The following is a 20,129-nucleotide window of genomic DNA, read 5'->3' as shown; positions in this document are numbered from 1 at the left end:
CATGGCTGGCAAGGCTGGTGCATCGCCAAGAGCCTCAGGCCTCGAGCCAAGTGTTGTAACTTTCCTTTACACACACGTATTCTGCCCATTCATCCTACCCATCGTCAACATCCCACGCCACCTTCCACCACTACAGGCTTCTTTCTGTGGCCCACCTCGCTTCCTCAGACTGAAAAGCCCAACCTGTGTCTCTTACAGACAGCATACAGGTGTCTCCCACCATTTAGTTTTTCTCACATTTCTGTACTGGGTAAGGAACCAGCCTTAGTACTCTTCAGAACAGGTTTCCCATCTAGCAATACAAGAACCAGCACCTCCATATCTATTTATTTATTTACTTTTTTTTTATTATTTGTAGTCTTTTCTGATTGCTTTGTTCCTTTACTATCACCCATGCAGTGCACACCCATTTGTCTTTTTACTGACCAAGAATGTTCTCCCCAAATCTTTCGAGTTCACTTCCTCCAGCAAGCTTTCCGTGCAGCTTCATTAAAACAAAACTTACCCTGTGCCACCCTGATTTTGTGTTTTTCACCTGCACCAACAGGGAAGGAACTGCAGTAAATGCAGTTACAAACGTTGTTTGAAGTTTATTCTATTATAAAGCAGACTTTCAATAACCAGTCAAATTATACAGCTAAGCTCTACTTCTTCCAAAGCCCCAGTTCCTAACAAAACTGTTCCTCTTTCTAAAAAAAAATCTGATCCCAAACCTGTTCCTAAACAGTTCCTAAACAAAACCTAGGGAGCAGCTGTGTCTAGCGAGGCACTCGGATTTGGAGCAGCACCCAGAACTGCTTCTAGACTCCCAGCCCCACAAGCTACCTGAGATGAAGAGCAGTAGTTAATACCACCCAAACATCAGCAAATTCAGCTTCAATCTGTGAATAATGTCATTTGGCTTAAAACAAATCATTAGGTGCAAATACATTTTTCAACTGACAGAGATGAAAATGAAGATTTCTCATTTTCCTGACTTCTGGCTTTAATTTTCTGTAAGCTTCAGAACCTGCGGACTAATACAAAGATAACAACGCTGCCAATGGAAAGTTAATTCTACTTCCAGAAACTTCAGAATGAATCTGAAGTGGGGAAAAAAACAGAACAACAACCCTCTTCCCTTATAATGGTTCTCTAAGCTTTTGTGCACTTTCATGCAGTTCCGTTTTTCCCTGCCCTTTAGGACTACGCTATACAAAATCTGCCTGGACCTCAGGTAAAGAAGAATTTCTTCCAGTATGTCCAGCTGGGCATTCTATCCTAAAGTAGTTCAACTTCAGAGAGGCAATTAATGCCCATTTCCAGGTAACCATTTAATTTATGTAGGCACATTGAAAACCCATGTGACGGACGAAGGGATTGGTTTTGGCCACGAGCCATTCAAGCAAGGTCAACTCCAAACGTCCTGCCAGGTGTAAACTCTGTAGGGGTCCCCCAAAGCACACAGGACTTCACAAACTCTTGGCTACATCTGCAACCTGAAGGGATGAGCAGAGCTCTAACTTACCAGAAATGAACTATTATTTTTAACATATAGTACTACATTTCTAGGCATGGCAGAAAAAAAATGTGTTTTTTTTTTATAGACTGTATTTTTCAAAGGTCATATTTCTGAGAATTAGCCAGCCTTTTAAAAGGCTTTAAGGATAAAAGGAGAACCAGAAAAGCTTTTTATCTGTCTTTATCAATTGTTTAGTACAGTAATTCATACTTTCAATATTCCTTGGTGATTTTTGTAGAAGGCTTTTTCTCATTATCTGATCATACACTGAATTGAGTTAGCGTACTTTCACAAGATCAAATGTCTCCATGTTTTACTTGCCTGCATTATCTAAATTTTAAATTAGTCAGGAGATCCTTTTTATGGCTTCAAGTAAAAACAAAACAAATTCCAGTGAAAACGTGTCCCCACACAAGAAGAATTTCTGTTCGTAAAAGAACAGACAAGGAAATAATTCTGCAGCTCAAACAGTTAAAATATGAGAATGGAACCAGGGCGTTCCTTTCTAATACCTCATGAGCTGCCCTTACTCCCCACTAAATTCAACGGCAAAACAAACCTGGATCTGACCCTTGCATTGGTATTGTCACAAGCAAGAATTTTTGGCTGACATGACTACCAACCATATGGGATTTGGGGTTTTCTTGGACAAGTCCTTAGCCCAACTCTATTACTCCTTTTGCCTGAAAGACTTCCACCTCATTTCTTGGTTACTGGTAACAACAGCCACTCAATCCCATGAACGAGGAATTCATTTTAAATAAGGATTGGAGTCCCTAAAGCTGGAATGGTTCAGAGCTCTGCAAAACCCTACTACAGCATCACAATATTAGCAACTTTCATTAAATAGATTCTAGCTGACATCCAATAACAATAAGCATGTCTATATCTTTTTGAATTCCAGGCATGTCAGACAATTGCACAGGATAAAAAGGACTCCCAGAAGCAAGGAGAATATTACGATTAAGAATGAAAATAATGAAAGCTTCCAGTATCTCCCCAGAGAGACAAGTGTCAAATGGTTGCAGCCAAAGCCATAGGCAGAAATACTGACAAGTTAAAATATTATTTACGAAGGAAAGTTGAAAGAAATATAAATATACTGTAGCCAGGAAGAACTGAGGGGACAGCTCTCTTCCCTGATAACATCCTATTTTAACTGACAGTTAACTGGATAAAGGTATGAGCTGAAAACTAATGGTAATGAGGTGATTTTTCCTTTATATGACAACACATTTATCTCCTGCAGGGAAATACAAAACCTAAAAAGGGAGACTGACTCACTGATCCAATGGCAAATTCAGTACAGAAGTAAAGCAAGTGAAGCCTGCAGGAGTAAAAGGGTAAGAGCGGTATGAATACATTGTTCTTGGTCTCAAAAAAATTACAGAATTACAGAACATTCTGGTACGGACACAGAATGGTAGGTTAAACATTACCACAGTGCAATGATGAATTTTCTAAATCACTCAGTGGACTTCAATGGAAGCAGCACAGTTCCACACACCACTAAGCCCAGCACAGCTTTTACATGGAGAGAATTACAAAGCATAACATGCAAAAACATCTTCACGATCAGAAGTTGACTCTCATATATGCTTAAAAGCAGACTATAAAACGTAAAGGTCCACCTGAGTGGAGGTCAAGAGTCTCAACTGTAATTCACAGGTTCGAGAAATGTGGAATAAATAGGGCTGGGGGAAGTTGCACTGCTCTCCTAGGGTAATTATGATCCATGGCTTCACACACTTTATCTACACAGAAATAAAAGTCTAGCCTTAATGCAAATGATATTTATTTTGTCAGGATGTTAAATTAGTACTATACTCATCACTACCGATTTTGTGTGAAATATCAGGCATCCTGGCACATCACAGCTCAAGGTTGGCACAAGTGGGGCATGCGGAAAAACCAAGCAACTTACAGGTGTTTTCATCCAAAAAGATAACACAAATTGATATTTTTCCATGATTTCCTCTGAATGTTGGACATCTGTTAAACATCTAGGATTAGGAAGGAAGAATCACGCCTGAGCTCTCTCTTGCAGTACAGTCCTGACATCTGAGAGGGTAGGTGGTGTTTAAATATGCTGATCAGCTGGACTTGAACAAGGTTCAGCTTGTCCTGTGCAAATGCAATGCCTTCCTCTTCCCATTTTCCAAATGCAAGGTTTTACCCAGAAAACTGTTATGGACTTTACAAGACCAGAAGTCACACTGGAAGCAGAGAACAGAGCATGCCAAAGCCACGCTCAATACTCCTAGAAAGATGTCCTCTGCATGACCAGTCACGGGGAAAGTGTCAAAAAGATGCATTCTCTTCCTGATACCAACCTGAAATGCTAAAATATAAGCTGCTAAGCAGTATCGGCACTAAAGAGTTCTGAAACCAAAGTTGTTGCTCAAGGCATTTTTACTTTTTACAGAAGCTGCTTGATGACCATATGGAAACTGCAATGAAAAACTCTGGTATTATGACAGACATTAAAACTAAACCTTTTGAAAAGTAGCTTAAGCAACACAGACGAAGCTCCCCTGTGATTCATTATTTCAGTGACAAGAATAGTTGATGAAACAGTTATAAAAGACTTTACAGTTTTTAGTGTGGGACTGGACAATATGTTTTGGTTGCATTCTGTTACTCCCTTGTAGAGAAGGAGTCAAACACAGGCTTTTATTTCAATTAGAAAATGATGCCCTGAAGAACTGGCAAAGATGCTTGTGTATCAGTTAATGAAAAAGAAAATCTGTTCTTTTTCAAGAGGGGAAGTGACAGAAGAGGAAAAGACTCTATTACCTAAAAGTAAGCAGGATGATTTTTGATCGACAAAGTTGTATTTCATTGAATTCCACATATTCCACATTGAAAAGCAAGTTGCTCTTGTACCACACACCCCAAGTTCAATACTGACTACCCAGATAACACCTCAAGAAATGAAACTAATTACAATTCAACACCACTTGTAAATATCACCTTTAAGTCACAGACAGGTAACAAAAATAATGTATGTCTTGATGCTGACATACAACATAGCTTTTGACAACAACGAAGACTATGGCTGAAATGGGATGAAGTGCAATTACAATCAAGTTATGATCAAAATCAAGAATGACCTTAACTATCTAATGCCTATTTCCTAAGCATTTATAACAAGTGGGACAGCATATACTCATAACTACCCTCGCTTTTTAATGCCATTTGATGACAGCTTTGAAGCTGTGGATTGCCTATGAGGAAAACGCTGATTTCTCTGTAATCAAGCTTTTTCATGGGAATGTGCTTGACTTATCTAAACTCCAGTAAGACAATGTGTTTTGGAAAAGAATCAAGAGACCAGAAAGCCTCATATCTAGTGTGCCAGTCCAAGTTATGGCTGTACTGAGGACTGATTTAATAACTGAGCTGGAGTCAGTCCTACTGCAGTCTTACAACAAAAATATATTTAATTTACAAAAAGTGAAACAGCAGAATGAGGGGAGAGAGAGAGAGAGAGAGAATATGAATGCCACCCTCTGTAGCCCAAGGACTACAAATACGGAACAGAATGGGTCAAACACCTGCTCCTTTTATTTCTACAAAGCAGAAAAAGCTTTAATACCAGACATTAAATGGCTCTCCATGGAATCAAACAGTCCAATGACTACTACGATCAAGAACCTTGGAACAGGACCCAAGGTGTTCTCTGAAAATCCACTAAAGCTCTATATCAAATTGACTTCAAGAAACTTATTTTTTTCCCCTGATGAAGATCCAAAAAAAAGAAAAAAAAAGGGAAAAAAAAGGTATCCAAAAGCCTCAAAAACATAATGGGAGAAAAATCCAGCCCTACTTCAAATCAGTGATGAATACTTTAAAAATCTTGTCACTAGAATGCATCGAATAACTTTCCAGATAAGTAAGTATTCATTTATTGAGTTTGGCCTTAGAGCTTACAATGAGGCAATGACATTAGGTACTGTCAGATGTCAAATCTCAATTCCTACAGCTGTAAAATAACTTGCATTTTTCTTTCTGCTATCTCTGAGAAGTTACAGAACCATGCTATCAACATTTAAGGAAGCAAGAACTAAGGTAAGTCTTACTTCACAGACTTAAGATTCCTACCCTAACAGTTCTAGAACACAGCAAAGCAAAAATACTTAGTAGACAAAAAAGATAGTCAGTGGAATGGTAATCTTGCTTCATAAATATATACCGAAGTACACACAAAGTTCTGAGCAATTATGGCATAAGAATACAAAAACAGTGCAAAAGCATTTGATTTAGATACTTCATTCTCTTGGGCAGACCGAAAAGACTTCAAAAGCTGCCCTCACTGAAAAATGATTTCAATATTACATGCCTAGGTTTGTAAATCTTTCCAAAGCCTGCTTACCTGGAATTATCATCAGCCAGAATATAAACTCTGAATCATAGGGGCATGTAAAATGCCTTCTGACCTCCCTAATAGCCGTTTGGTCTTTTCCACTGAGGAAAGAAACCAAACTTTATTTTATTTCTACTCTTCAATATGTGCACTCTTAAACTGAGTAATTTTCTGAATGCAATTCTCACATAGCTGTAGCTAGTATAAACTTAGAATCCTACACAACATTACTTCTTCCTCATTTAAAAAATCAGAACTAAATTTAAAACTGTAGGACTATAAAAACATCTGCTCACCTCAGAAATCACCAGTATATGAAATATTTCAAATAACAGCAATATTGCCAAGAAAAGCAAACAATCAAGCTACAGGCTACAACTTGACCATTTTGTCTGATTTTTAGCTCCTCACTGATACACAGAGATGCGAACAAGCATTCAGCATACCTGCTCCAACTTCTTTTTCTTCTTCTTCAATGTTGTTTTTGATGCTGTCATACTCCTCATCGATTGCCTGGTTGCCACGCATCTGAGACAGAATCCTCCGTGCTCTCTGAGTCTGGCCTTTCTGTATCAACCATCGGGGACTTTCAGGAAGAAACAGGAAACCAAAAAACTGTATAACTGCCGGCACGGCTGAAAGCCCCAGCATGTACCTGGAAATAAATAAACAAACAATTTTCTCATATTTGGCTACAGAAGCATGCTACGAGAAGACTTGTATAGAGCAGCTCAAGCTTACAAACCAAACCTCCTCCCTTCATATTCTTTATTGCCGGAAATTAAGCAGGCAAGAATCCTATTCTTCCAGTACTGTAGAAAACAAGACCTTCGCTTTCAGTTCCAGTATGTCTCAGGACGGGCTGAATATTCTGCTGTCGCTGACCCAACAGCCAGTGCTTCAGAGGACATTCAATCAGACTAAATAAAAACTCAAACATTCCAGTAGTTTCAAAACTGATAAACCCTTTTATGAAAATATAAGAAAAGAACGAACAGAATAAGAAAGCAAAGACAGAGAGAACAGATGGGTACTGCTGATGACAAAAATGAGACTGAAATCCTGCTAATTGTTTTACAGACCTATAAAAAATGATAAACTCCAAACCAGCCAGCGCTAAATGCTTAATTTGATCAGTAAGTACGTGTATACAGATACGCATTGCCAGGGAATAAGCCTCTTGTGTAAGGAGATGCCTGTTTCTGACTGTAGACAGAAACACTGAAAAAAGTTCATTTAACCAGCGCTGCGTCCATTTACACTAGATCTTTCAGATCTCTCTCTTAAATCTTCAGGCAGCTGCACCGTTGTTTTAAATCAAAACAGCATTTTAGGTGCCCAGAGGGATTTTACTATAGACAGCATTAATGCCAGTTCTCTATTCAGCAGAGAATTACCTCTGGCAGGAGAGCTACGCTTCCAGGAGCCAGCACTGACACCTGTGACAGCACCCAGAGACACCACCATTTGCTCCGACTAAAGCAGGGCGAAAGGCTGTGGAAGATGAGCATACCACCATCTTTCATGGGTGGTTCTGGTCCACCCACTTCACATTTTTATATTCCTTCAATAACAAGAATTACGAAATACCATGTAATTTTGTTCTGCTTTTTAAATCTTTTTCCCTACATCTGATAAACCATTTGTGCTAGACACTTTACTTTGGCTTCCATTAAAGTCTTTAAATGGAGCTGGTGCCACCTGTGCATTATTGCAAACAACACAGGTTTCACATCAGTTGTCCTAACCATTACACCACCTCCAGAAACCAGTCCTCAGACTGAATATTGGGGCGGTTTGTACTCATAAATAGGTTCACACCTTGAGATCAATCAGGAAATGAGGGGGATTAGCATATCTCTCCTCCAGCTCCTCTTTTATCCTCAGTATACATGTTTTCACACCAATGGTTCTAAATTCTCTCCCATGGATGTCTTCATAAAGCTCGCTATGCAATGAGAGATTGTTAATAGAGTAGGAAAGAGAACGCAACCGTTAACAAAAACCTTGTTTCAGGACAATAAGCCACATGTATTTCACAAGCCCAAATGCATTTTGGGTGAATATGGAAAAAGACTTTCTTAGAATGACATTTGCAGATTAAACAAAGAAAACCATGAGCAATACAGCAGGGCAGAAAAATGGAGAACGGGGGAAAAAAAAAACCACAAAACCACATAAACACACAAAAGGTAACGTAAAGGGGCTGGCCATCCCTGGATAACGTGCATGTAAGGCCAGTCTTCCCATCCCCAAGCCAAGCCCTCAAGTTCTTCCTAAACTGTGCAAAAATTTCCAAAGGTCATACCAGTACATCTTGGTCTGGAAAGAAAACTGTAAACAAGTCACTCATTTTCTAGCACTTTAAAAATGATATAGCTCATTGTTAGTTTAAAAAAAAAAAAAGGAAAGCAGGAAAAAGAAAATAAATTCAAAATGCAAAGCTTGTGGCAGGACTATTAGTTAAGCAGTCGTCAGCCACCATATCTAACAAGTGTCACTAATGTTCTCATTCCTCACTCACTAATGTCCTCATTCATCAATGTCCTCCTTTCTTCCTATGCTCCTCCCTCTCCACAAACAGTTTTTTTGGAAGCTGTATATAGAATCCCTTTAATACATACACCACTGAAGCTCAACAAACAGTATATTCAATATCTGTATTAGTGTGCCATTCAGAAAGCCTCTTCTATTTCTAATGACAGGGAGACCAAAACTGTAGAAATTAAAAACACAATTGCTGCATTCTGCCAAACTGCAAGCAAGAAGAAGATCTCTTGGTACATTTAAGTAAACAGATACAGTCCTTTACACTTGAATTACCCCATTTCTGTTCCTCCAAAGCCCTTCACTCCCTTAAATGCAGCAGAACCTCCAGAATTAAGCAGTTGGGTACCTGCAATCATCTTAGGAAGGAAAAAAAATACATACAATGGAGGCTCCTGAAAGCTAGATCTAGCCTGTTAAAACTACCAGTTGGACTCTATTGGATTGTTTATCACAAACAAGATAGAAAAGAAGAGCAGAGAGCTCAGTCACTAATGTCAGTTTCCAATTGACATGTTTCTGGTCAAAGTGGAGTACAAGGAGCAGGGCAGGAGGAAAATGTTCAGTTAAGAGCATACATCCACTGCAAGTTCACGAGTCATTGCAATTTTCAGATCAAGCAACTTTGATAAAACCAATTTAGAGTAAAAGCAGGCAATTTTGGACATTACATGCAGTGAGCCAGCTTTCAGAAATCTAATATAGTTCTTTCCTACATAGAGTACAAGACTTTGCATTCGAAGCCAGATGTCTAGCAGACCTGAAAAAATCCAGCATGAAATTTAATAAGTCTGCTGCAACATTTCTCCTTCCGAGACATACTGCTGCAATACTATTAAGATGGCATTACCAAGGTTTATAAAGCTAACCTGACATAAGAGTTGGGTTAAATATTTGTTTTCTTTTGTTTGTTTTTAATTTAATATCCAGCATTTCCAAGAACAACCAGAAGTAAAGTTCCTTCTTGGTTTTTGTTGCACTCCAATGCACAGCCATTCAATCACTACCAGCTACGATAATTGCTGTAATTTTCTTTCTTGTATGGGATGACTCAGGAGTGAACATCTGTGATGTCTCGCCATGTGCACGTTGGGCACTCTTTCCAGGTGACAGACCATCTGTACACTTCTCTGCTCAGCCTCAGGTTGCAGTAAACTAGCTGAGGACAGAAAAGTAAGCAACCCCCAAACAACAGCTCCAGCACTGCAGCTGAGAATCCCTGCATACCTCACCATGAGCAGAGCCTCAGCTTCTGCCCAAAGCATCTTCAACAGTTTCATTCAGCTCCGCTCAGTCCTGCAGAACAGTGCTTGGCATGTACATAAAACACAGCGTTATTGCATTAGCAGAAGTTATCCAGCGTGAGCCAGCAGGTTGCAAAAACAATTACTCCTCATTACGCAAAACACCACGCCGCATGTGGAAGACTGGGACCACCAACATGAGAGCGAGCTCCAAACCAGGGATAGCTCAGCAAAGGATCACTAAGATGGAAAAGCAACAGGAACACATGACAAAAGAGGCTGAGATCACCTAGTCTGTGCTGCTCAGAGAAGAGAAAATCAAGGGGGGATCTAATTGCATCTTTCACACACGAAAAGGAGCTCACGGAGGAGATGGAGACAGACGCTTCTCAGACGTACGCTGTGGAAGGACAAGAGCCGATAATCACACACTGCAGCAAGAAAAATTCAGATCAAAGATGAGGGAAAACAGTTCTTCACAGTAAGAGTGATCGAACGTGAGTGAGTTGTCCTGAGAAGTGGAAATGGCTACCCGTGGAGATTTTCAAAAATCAGCTGGACAAAGACCTGAGTAAATTAATCCAACCTGATTTAACTTGGATGCTAACCCTGCTTGAAGAGCTGTAAATTAGCCTTGAGACCTTCGAGTACCTTCCAACGGATTTTTTCCTGTGATTCAGAACGTGCAGTAGATCCATTCTTAGCTTTTCACAATTTATTTCTACCACCTTGAAAGCTGCAACATTTCCTTCCCCTTCACCACTGGGCTTACACACAACTCCCTCTTTTCTTGATTAAAAATTCAAGGTAGCAGATTTTAATTTGTCTGAACAGCTCCAATAAGATCAATACTTGTTGGATACTGTGTTAACGTGTATTTTTCTTCCAATATAGTAGCATTTACTGAAACGCACGGATTTCAAACACGTCCCTATCTCATATGCATCAGCCCACTGAGGGGAAAAAACACAGATACATCCACAAAAGCCTTCCCCAGCTGAATCCCTAACCCATGAGGTAAACCAAACCCAAAAAAATCTGCCCAAAGAGAAAGCACACAAACACTTGCAACAGTAACAGTGACCCAGAGCTCCATTTCTAAGTAAATATCTTTCCTGTCCATTCAACAACACCCAGCTTCATGCCTAGGGACCCATTATGTTAGCAAACTAGTTAAGCTAAAAGTCAATTTAAAATAACAATACAACTGGACAAGTGGCATTGGGGGTCAAATACTTAGTTTATTTTACCTAGACATGCATTAGTGTATATCATGATAACCTTTTCTAAAAATTGACCGTATTTCATTAACTGCAGAAAGGGATTAACCACCTTATAAAACTAAGTTTTTCTTTCAGTGAAGGCTGTTTCTCAGTCCTCCATAACTGGACACATGGTCTGTGGCAGCATGAGGATGCATTGCAATAAAAAGGTCATCAGAAGCTTCACGTGAAAATGTGAAACGCTATTTCCATTTCAGCTTGAGTATACAATGCATCTTCAGAAAGCAAAAAGCAGAGCTAGAATTGACTATATTAAATAAAATCAGCATGAAGTGACTTTTTTTTTTTCTTCAGGTCAAAATATGGCATCTTTTTACGTAAGAGGCAAAGGAAGCAATCATATGGACAAAAAGTAAACCCCTCAAACTTCTTTAATTTTCAGACATATACAGATTAACCTATAGATTCATCAAGAAAACATTACCTTTTTTTTAATGCATATTTCTTTACATACTAAAGAAAGACCAGCTTCTAAGTATTTCTGAATACCAAGTCCCAGATGAATTGTTCATAACTTCAACTACAAACATCAGTCCACCTAGAAATCCTTACTCAGCTCCATCAGAAGCCAGTGAAAATAATAATATTTAATTTGTAAGCTTTTCTGGAGGTTGGAGGATCATTCAAATTATGATTTTCAAATAGCAAAACAATTCCAGGCTGTAGCAACAGAAATGGAAGACCTTACAGCAACATGCACCCCTTTCCCAAGAGACTTTCAAGAGAACAGCACACCTAATTAAGCACAAGTTTCCAGAAGCTGGAATGTGTAGTATAAGTTATTCCTCCCACACAGTTCTCCTAATTATTTTTTCACATCAGCACTGCAAGTAAAATACTGAGCCACAGAAATGTCTAATCACTCAAATGACACACCACCATAAAGAAGGTAGGTGCAGTCCAGAATCACTGAGCAATGTCTACACGAAGATCATATCCAGAAAGTAGAGAAAAAGAGAAAAATATTATTCTATATAACCCAAACTTTTAACTATAAAGGTATCCTACAATATCTGTCACTTCATTTCTCATTAGATTGCTACTACTCAAGTTAAGAATATTCAATATACACCTCTATTTTGTGCACGCAGCACCACAATCACTGGAAATTTGCCTTTTGAAAAATCAGGATGTAATTATTCTAAATGCAAAAGGCAAGCTACTTTTATAAACGTCATAACAATCATTCAAGCTTGTTGATGCATATTTATTGCTCATCCATTTTAAAGTTTAGTAAAGTCAGAAAACCTAAACATACTGTGAATATTAAGCTTAAGTGAAAGCTTACCATTGTATATCATTTAGCAAAAGTTAATTATTAAAGTTCCATTTCAGTATGCAGTTTTACCAGTTTATATGTGAACTCTATTTAACCAACACGAATTATGATAGCTGTCAACCACTAAATGTTCTTTCAATTATTTACCTAGCCTTGCCCAAATCGTAACTACGCCAGTTTTCCTTTTAGCAATGAAGACTCACAAACCTCCATCCGTCCTTCGCGAGGTAGCTGAAGATTCCGTCCACGACACTTGCGAAAAATTGCCCTCCGGTGATGAACAGAGTGTTAATGGTGACTAATCTGCCTCTTAAGTGTGGAGGAGCAACTTCTGCGATGTACACGGGCACTGTCATAGATGCTACACCTACAAGAATAAATTAGATTACATTTATGAAACTGAAAGAGATGTTACATCCTTTTTCATCATAAAATACTATGCTGTTTAAATGGAACGAGCTCTAAGAGTGGGATTTTCCAGGTTCCAGAGGATGACAAGGAAGAAAATACACCTAACGAACTCCAGAAGAATATCCAGAGCAAATGGGCACACACACTGGCTGCTAGTGACTGCATCCCAAATTCAAGGATTGATGCAACGATGCAAGTAATAAATCACTAATTCACATTGTGTGTACACCAAGGTTAAATAAAATGCATAAATATATTTACAGTTTTGAGATAAAGAGAAGCTACGATCCAAGTAAACATTCATAACGCAAAATGCCTAACTAAAGGTTTTACAAGAAAAGACACAAAGCGTTCTCAGTTCTGTTATTGTTAGACAGAATGGATTATTTCTCAACTTTCTTGGAGTTTAAAACTACCCCAACACCATACTAAAAGTTCTACCACCATAAGGAGGCAAGGACTGAAGCTAAAAGCACTGATGCCTGTTATTCTGTCGTGATATTGGCAATATTTCTTGTGAATGAAGGGCTGGCTCTAAATGAGCCATTTGTGCAAAAGACAGAAATGCCCACGTGGAAGACAAACATGCACGCATACACGAACCGTAAGAACAGATGTCCGGTGACGTATGAAGAGCAGAGCTGAGTACAGCACACGATGGGTGCCATATCCACCAACAAATTCATGCTCATTTAAAGGAAGTTTCTATTCCTTTTTCATTAGAAGAACCAAGAGCGACATCCAACTATATATATACATATTTTGGTAAAAAATGGAAATAGGTTGGCGGCACACACTCAGAAGCCCACTTCTCCTGAAGCCAGCTGAGATACCACCTCAGTAGAGCGAACGCAACCTGACCGGCAGTGGGGACACCACCACTCCCAGCCCATCCTCCCCGGGGAAGCCCCACCACCTCCACCAGCACAGGCCAACGCCACCCCACAAGCAGGAGCTGGGGTCGCCTCACTGGGTGCACGGGTTCCTGAAGCACAGGGATGGTTTCCACCACATGCGGCAGCAGAAAAGCCTCATGGTGTGAATACCTGGCGGAGGGTCGGCGAGGTGCCCGCTGCCCAGCTGGCTCACCAGACTAAGAGCACAAAACTCCCCGCAGCAACAAGGCTAGCCTGACAGAGTTGCTGGAGCCTCCCAGAGCTCGAGTGAGGAATACAGATTGTTTAATAATAAAACAGCATCAGAAGATCTTTTTTTTTTCTGATACGGAGATGCTTGCAGCGGCCGCTCCGCGTGATAGCCCAGTTCCCGGCAGAGCTCCCAGGACACACCGGTGCCTCCTGCTGTTATTGACTCAGCAACCCACATACAACAACAAAATACACATAAAAGTGTCAGGAAAAAAAAAAAAAGACATTAAAAATTTATTCAACCTTTTTTCAAAGTGAACCAGAATGCACCACGGAGAAAAGCATTCAAATAGCCTCTTGCGATATAGAAGCAAATTTTCAAACACGCCTCACCATTAGGGATATTTCTCTTGCATCTTTCACATTAGTGTTTTAACTAATTACAATTAAAGCGATGGAGATAGCACACATATAATGGAAAGGCCTTTACAGGAAAGCGTAGGAGTACGTCTGCTTTCTCAAAACAAAAACCATCAACCAAGGACCAGCCACGGAGACCTAGGAAAGGCTCGGCAGTAGAACAAGCACCAAGCAGCCCCCTTGGTGCACTTTAAATGGGTTTCCAGTAATCACCAGGTTTGACAATTCATGGACCAGAGATGTCTGATATCTCTGGAGGGTTTCATTTTTTTGGTTGGTTGGTTGGATTTTTTTTTTTTTTTGAGACCATTCATATTTTGCTCTCCACTAGAGCAATCATCACTGAAAAGCCACAATGCCTCAAAGCCGGAAAGAAAACACTTTGCCCACCAGTGGCTATTTAATCAGATGGGCCATAACCACCTTCCCTGCTGACTACGAGAGTGACACGGAAATGAAAGGTGATTGAATTCAGAGCAGCAGGAATGACGTGGGAGACCAAGTTCTGCCAACAAGGAGCCTGCAGGTACAGAAACAGGATTTGGTCTTCCAATATGGACAGGGAAGAGAAATATTGTTCTGCTTCCCCCTTTCAAGGGACAAAAAGAAAACTGGCCTTACATCTTTCTCTTGGAAGCTACTGGAAGTCACTCCCCATGGCCTGCAAATACGGATATCATTAAAAGCCTTCGAAAAATAGCACGTATTCCCAAGAAGGCTACTTCTGAAATAACCATCCAGTGAAGCCACTTCAAGAGGTAACAATGGCAAGGTCTGTATGTGCATTTTACTGGAAAGTAGCCAGAAGGACATACACAACCAAGAACAATAGATGACCTGTAAAAAAGCTACCTTTTACACACTCATACTTGAGGGGCATTTTAGCCCATTTGGTTCTTTCTGACGGTTGATTTTACCCAGGATCTGCCCAGAAATCTTGTTTCAGTCACAACAGACAAATTTGCTTCTGAGGCATCCAAAAAGCAGAGCCGTGCCACTGAACAGAGCACCAACAGCTAGGGACAGTGCTGGAGCACACCGTCAGCCCCGGAGCACTGCCAGAACCACTGATAGCTGTGGGTAACTAACACCATTTACTGAAAACCTAAAGCCTGTTGCTGTAACATAAGGGTAGTGCGAAGTTTAAAACACCTTTGTGAAGTGTCTTGAACAAGAGCTGAGAGCAGCAGGTTTACTGTTTCTGCTGTGATCTCACCAGAGGGTTAATGGCTACAGGACTTAGCAGGGAAGAGGGAAGCCCGCACACACGCAGCAGGCCAGTCACAAGCTGCCCAGTGACTGCAGGTATTCAGCTGGCATTAATACAAGAGTTGTAAGGATTTATTTTCAAACCTGCAATGAACAGCACGTGATTTCTTAGGAAAACCTACGGAGTTAAGAGTGTTAGCTCAGAATTGCATAGAATTGTTTAGGTTGACAGGAAATTTTGGAGATCATCTGGTGCAGCTTGCCCAGGACCTTGCTCATCTAGGGCAAGGTGTCCCTGCCGATGGCAGGGGGTTGGAACTAGGTGGTCTTTAAAGGTCCATTCCAACCCAAACCATCCTATGAGTCTATGCTCTGTTACGCTATAATCATCTCTGTGGGTGGATGATCTCCAACCAACATGATTCTGTGATTCTACAGCTTCCACATCAGCTTTCTCCCCTTGACACCTTTCACAATGTTGCTGCCTTGCCTTTTACTCTGACCTTACTGCCTCTACTGGGTTTCCCAAAACCTACAGGTTCAAAACTTCCAAACCAAAAACTCAGTTCAGCAGAAAAAAATATGTCATGTCATTTACCATTTAGATATCAAAACATATGTATTGCTACTCTGAGCCTGAAACGCAGAGCAGCAAGTTTCAGGAGATGGGGGGAGGCAATTAGGAAAGCCTCCCCAGTTTGACTGGCTGCCACCCAGCCAGCACCCATACAGAAAAGCAAAGTTATTTCTAAAAAAAATCACCAAGAAATATATATATATACATATATATATATATGAGGAACATATATATATATATATGCTATTCTGACACAAACCAAATTAAGGAAGAATTCATAGCACTTTAAAGGAAAAAAAAAGCAATATTTTAGACTTTATAACATTATTCACACTGTAGTTTTGCTTTCAGTGCCTCAGAATGCATTCTGCAGATTTTTCTTTTTCAACTTAAGACCTGCTACAGTCTAGGAGAGCGAGTTAAATGTTAATCAACTATAAAAATATCTAAAATACATAACTAGTATTCATTATGTAGTTATTTTAATGGACAGATATTAATCAAATTTGAAAGCAAAGAACAGCTTTCCTTGCAAAGTAAATATGGCTGCAATGTAATCTTTTCTTTATCTTTCATATGAGAATGCTTTCATTTACACTTAGATGACATTTTCTAATATGCTCTCACTGTTAAAGTGCTCACACCAAATAAAAGATCCTTGCTGCAGGCAAGTATATTACTACCTAACTAATAAAGCTGATAAGTGACAAGATGTGAGGAAAAGAAAATGAAAACAATTAACTGGAAGTCTGTCAGAGAAACTATAAGCTCTACATTGTGTACCGCAGCTGTGAAATCTGAGAAGCGACAGCAGAAACCCCAATCTTTATCCACTGGAGTAACCAAGGCATTAGCCTCCTGACCTCAGTAAAGAATATGGTTCAGAAAAAATATAATTGAAGGTTCCTTAAATTTAAACCACAAGATGCAGCTAATTATTGTGCAGGAAACATCAGATGACTTGATGGACTGAAATCATCATATTAAATGTATTTTCCACTTCTAAAATAGTCACTTACGACATTAATTACTAGAACTGCTACTATAATCTGTAGATTTACCACTGCAAAGCAGAGACGAGAGAGAGTACACAGCCCAATTTTAAGACAATCAATGAAACCAGGTGTGAAAAGGCATCTTAGAATCACATTACCATCCAGAAAGGTATTTTCAGTATGAACACGTACGCATTATAAAGAGTTCATTACGAAGTTCAGGAATGAAGTCAATAAACTTACTGGCAGGAGAGTTAAAAATGATGGGATGACTGGCTTGGGTAGATGAGGGTAGATGAGAGGAAGTGTGGGATAGATGAGTGGATCATGAGGTGGACTGAGAACTGCCTGGATGGCAGAGCTCAGAGGGCTGGGGTCAGCAGTGCAGTCTAGTTGGAGGCCTGTAGCTTGTGGTGTCCCCCAGGGGTCAGTGCTGGGTCCAGTCTTGTTCAACTTGCTCATCAGTGACCTGGATGATGGAACGGCAGGCAGCCTCAGCACGCCTGCTGCTGACACAAAGCTGGGAGGAGTGGCTGACACACCTGAGGGCTGTGCTGCCACTCAGAGGGACCTCAACAGGCTGGAGGGAAGGGCTGAGAGGAACCTCACGAAGTTCAGCAAGGGCAAGTGCAGGGTCCTGCACCTAGGGAGGGATAACCCCAAGCACCAGTACAGGCTGGGGGCTGACCTGCTGGAGAGCAGCTCTGCAGAGAGGGACCTGGGAGTCCTGGTGGACAGCAGGCTGACCACGAGTCAGCAATGAGCCCTTGTGGCCAAGAAGGCCAACAGTAGCACAGGCTGCATTCGGAAGAGTGTTGACAGCAGGTCAAGGGAGGTGATCCTCCCCCTGGTGATCTAGTCAGCCCTGGTGGGGCCATACTGGAGTACTGTGTCCAGTTCTGGGCTCCCCAGTACAAGGGGGACATGGAGCTACTGAAGCAAGTCCAGCAGAGGGCTACTGAGATGATTAGAGGACTGGAGCACCTGTTGTATGAGGACAGGCTGACACAGCTGGGCCTGTTTAGCTTGGAGAAGAGAAGGCTGAGAGGGGATCTGATCAATGTGTATAAATATCTGAAGGGAGGGCATCAAGACAATGGGGCCAGTCTCTTTTCAGTGGTGCCCAGTGAGAGGACAAGAGGTAACGGGCACAAACTGAAGCACAGGAAGTTCCTGCTAAATATGAGAGGACAATTCTTTACTGTCAGGGTGACAGAGCACTGGAACAGGCTGCCCAGAGAGGCTGTGGAGTCTCTTCCTCTGGAGATATTCAAAACCTGCCTGGATGCCATCCTGCACAACTTGTGCTGGGAGTCCTTTCTTGGCAGGGCAGCTGGACCAGATGATCCCCAGAGGTCCCTTCCAACCCCAACCATTTCGTGATTCTGTAAAAACGTTGTGAAGGAGAAGCCCTAGGATAATTAGGATCATTAAATATGTATTTTAAGAAACTAGATTCATGTAGCAAAAGAGGACTAAAAATGAAATCCAAGCTCTTGTTCATTAAAAAAAGCATTTGGAAATAAATACTAGGGAGATGGAATAACTCTTTTTTTTTTTTCAAGATCAGATAAATACATTATAAACATATCCTGTAACAACTAGGACTTCCACTACAGCTCAAATCATATCTAGCAGACAGGAGGGAAGGTGCATCATATAAACAACAGATGAGCAACAAAAGCTGGAGACAGGATATTGAATGAGATGCACTTCTACTCCTAACATAATAAAAAAGCTCTAAGGTATCACGGATGTAAGTGTCTATCATTTCAACAGCATCAACAAATAACCAGCTTCAGCAGCAGCAAAAATACTGGGAAGGATTGGGAAGGATTCTTGGCAATTTTTTTGTTGTTGCTGTATTGATTACCAAAAAGGTTCATAAAAACAAAGAAACCATACACCCCACAACTCATAATTGCCAGCCTTTTGTGCTTGGGGAATAAAAAAGGCTGATCTTTAATATGAAGCACTAAGGAAACCCTTCCAGGAGCTGGTGTCTGTGTGTCATTTTGTCATTCTGTCTCTCCTTCCCACCAGCTTGTAGCAACCCGTTGCATCAACACAACTGAACCCACTGGTAAACCAGCTCAGAGGGTATCCCCCTGCCCACGCAGGCTTTTATACCACTAAGCTCCCTTGAACAGCTCACCACGAGATCCAAAGCCTGTACTGGCCCATAGGCAGAACCACGTATGATAGCAGAGATTGGCCTAAACCACTTTGGGACTCCACACCATCTATTTCAAAACTAAAATCAGGACATGAATCACAAGAAAAAAAAAAAGCAAAGATATTCCGTCCTGTTTCAGTGCTCTCACAATCCAGTAATGGAGCCATTAATCTCCATTAACATCAAAGAACAGTCAGAGCTCATTACAGAAATTTGTATTGTTAGAGGTTCCAAATAAATAAGCAGAAACAGAAATTACTGAAACATTTCATTTCAGGAGGGAATGCCTCATTCACTGGGAAAACATTCTTTGCTGACATATAAAGCTGCACTGAGATACTTTAAAAAAACATAACTGTTATCTTGGTTAAAATATACTCTATCACATATAAATGAACTGTCAAGAGCAAATTTTCATTAAAATGTTAAACTTTAATGCAAGCAACTTTAAATTTCGCTTCATTAAGAAGCTGCCCGTGGTGGTTTATGCTACTTGTAAGGGTTCCAAGCAGCTGTAGCAAATGGCTCCCCAGATGGAGGATTTGTGGAGGCCACTTGATGAAGAAGGGAGTTCGTGGAAAAGAGAATCAGGAATGAAATATTAATAGACAGATGAAGAGATGTTACGCTATGAGAAAGTCTGAATAGGAATTTAAGGTGGGTGAATTGTTTTGGTTTTAATTAAATAGGAAATCTGATAAACTTCTTATGTCTTGGACACTGGACATACAATTTAAATTTAATTCCTTGAAACACTACTGATTCCAGAAGTATATCAGATTATACAGACACTTTCATCAACAATTTTCTTTCTGCAGTATTCCCAGAAATTATAGTATAAGGTTTATACTTTGTTTCTGACAAGAAGGGCACTCTTGTCAACAGATAATTTTAGAACATTTTCGCATCTGAGTAGTAATATTCAAAGGGATAGGAAACACATTAACTTTGTGAAAGCAGCAGTGAGTTCCACAGTAATCCTATATTCTTGATTGTCAGCCTCAAGAAGAACCATTTAAGTAGTTTGTGGGGA

General features: G+C 40.3%; 1 protein-coding gene across 1 annotated transcript in view; it reads right to left on the bottom strand.

Annotated features, from left to right (window-relative positions):
- Positions 1-20,129, bottom strand: part of SLC2A13 (solute carrier family 2 member 13) — a 160,502-nt gene that overhangs the window by 114,684 nt on the left and 25,689 nt on the right. The window contains exons 2-3 of the mRNA XM_080561517.1: positions 12,428-12,587; positions 6,314-6,522 (exon numbers count right to left, since the gene is read on the bottom strand). Of these exons, the coding sequence (XP_080417643.1) occupies positions 6,314-6,522; positions 12,428-12,587 (369 nt within the window). The remainder of the gene's footprint in view (positions 1-6,313; positions 6,523-12,427; positions 12,588-20,129) is intronic.

The sequence above is a fragment of the Anser brachyrhynchus genome, assembly GCF_964034855.1.
Source record: "Anser brachyrhynchus genome assembly, chromosome: 1".
Classification (NCBI taxonomy): Eukaryota; Metazoa; Chordata; class Aves; order Anseriformes; family Anatidae; genus Anser; species Anser brachyrhynchus.
This window is presented reverse-complemented; position numbering and strand designations above follow the sequence as displayed.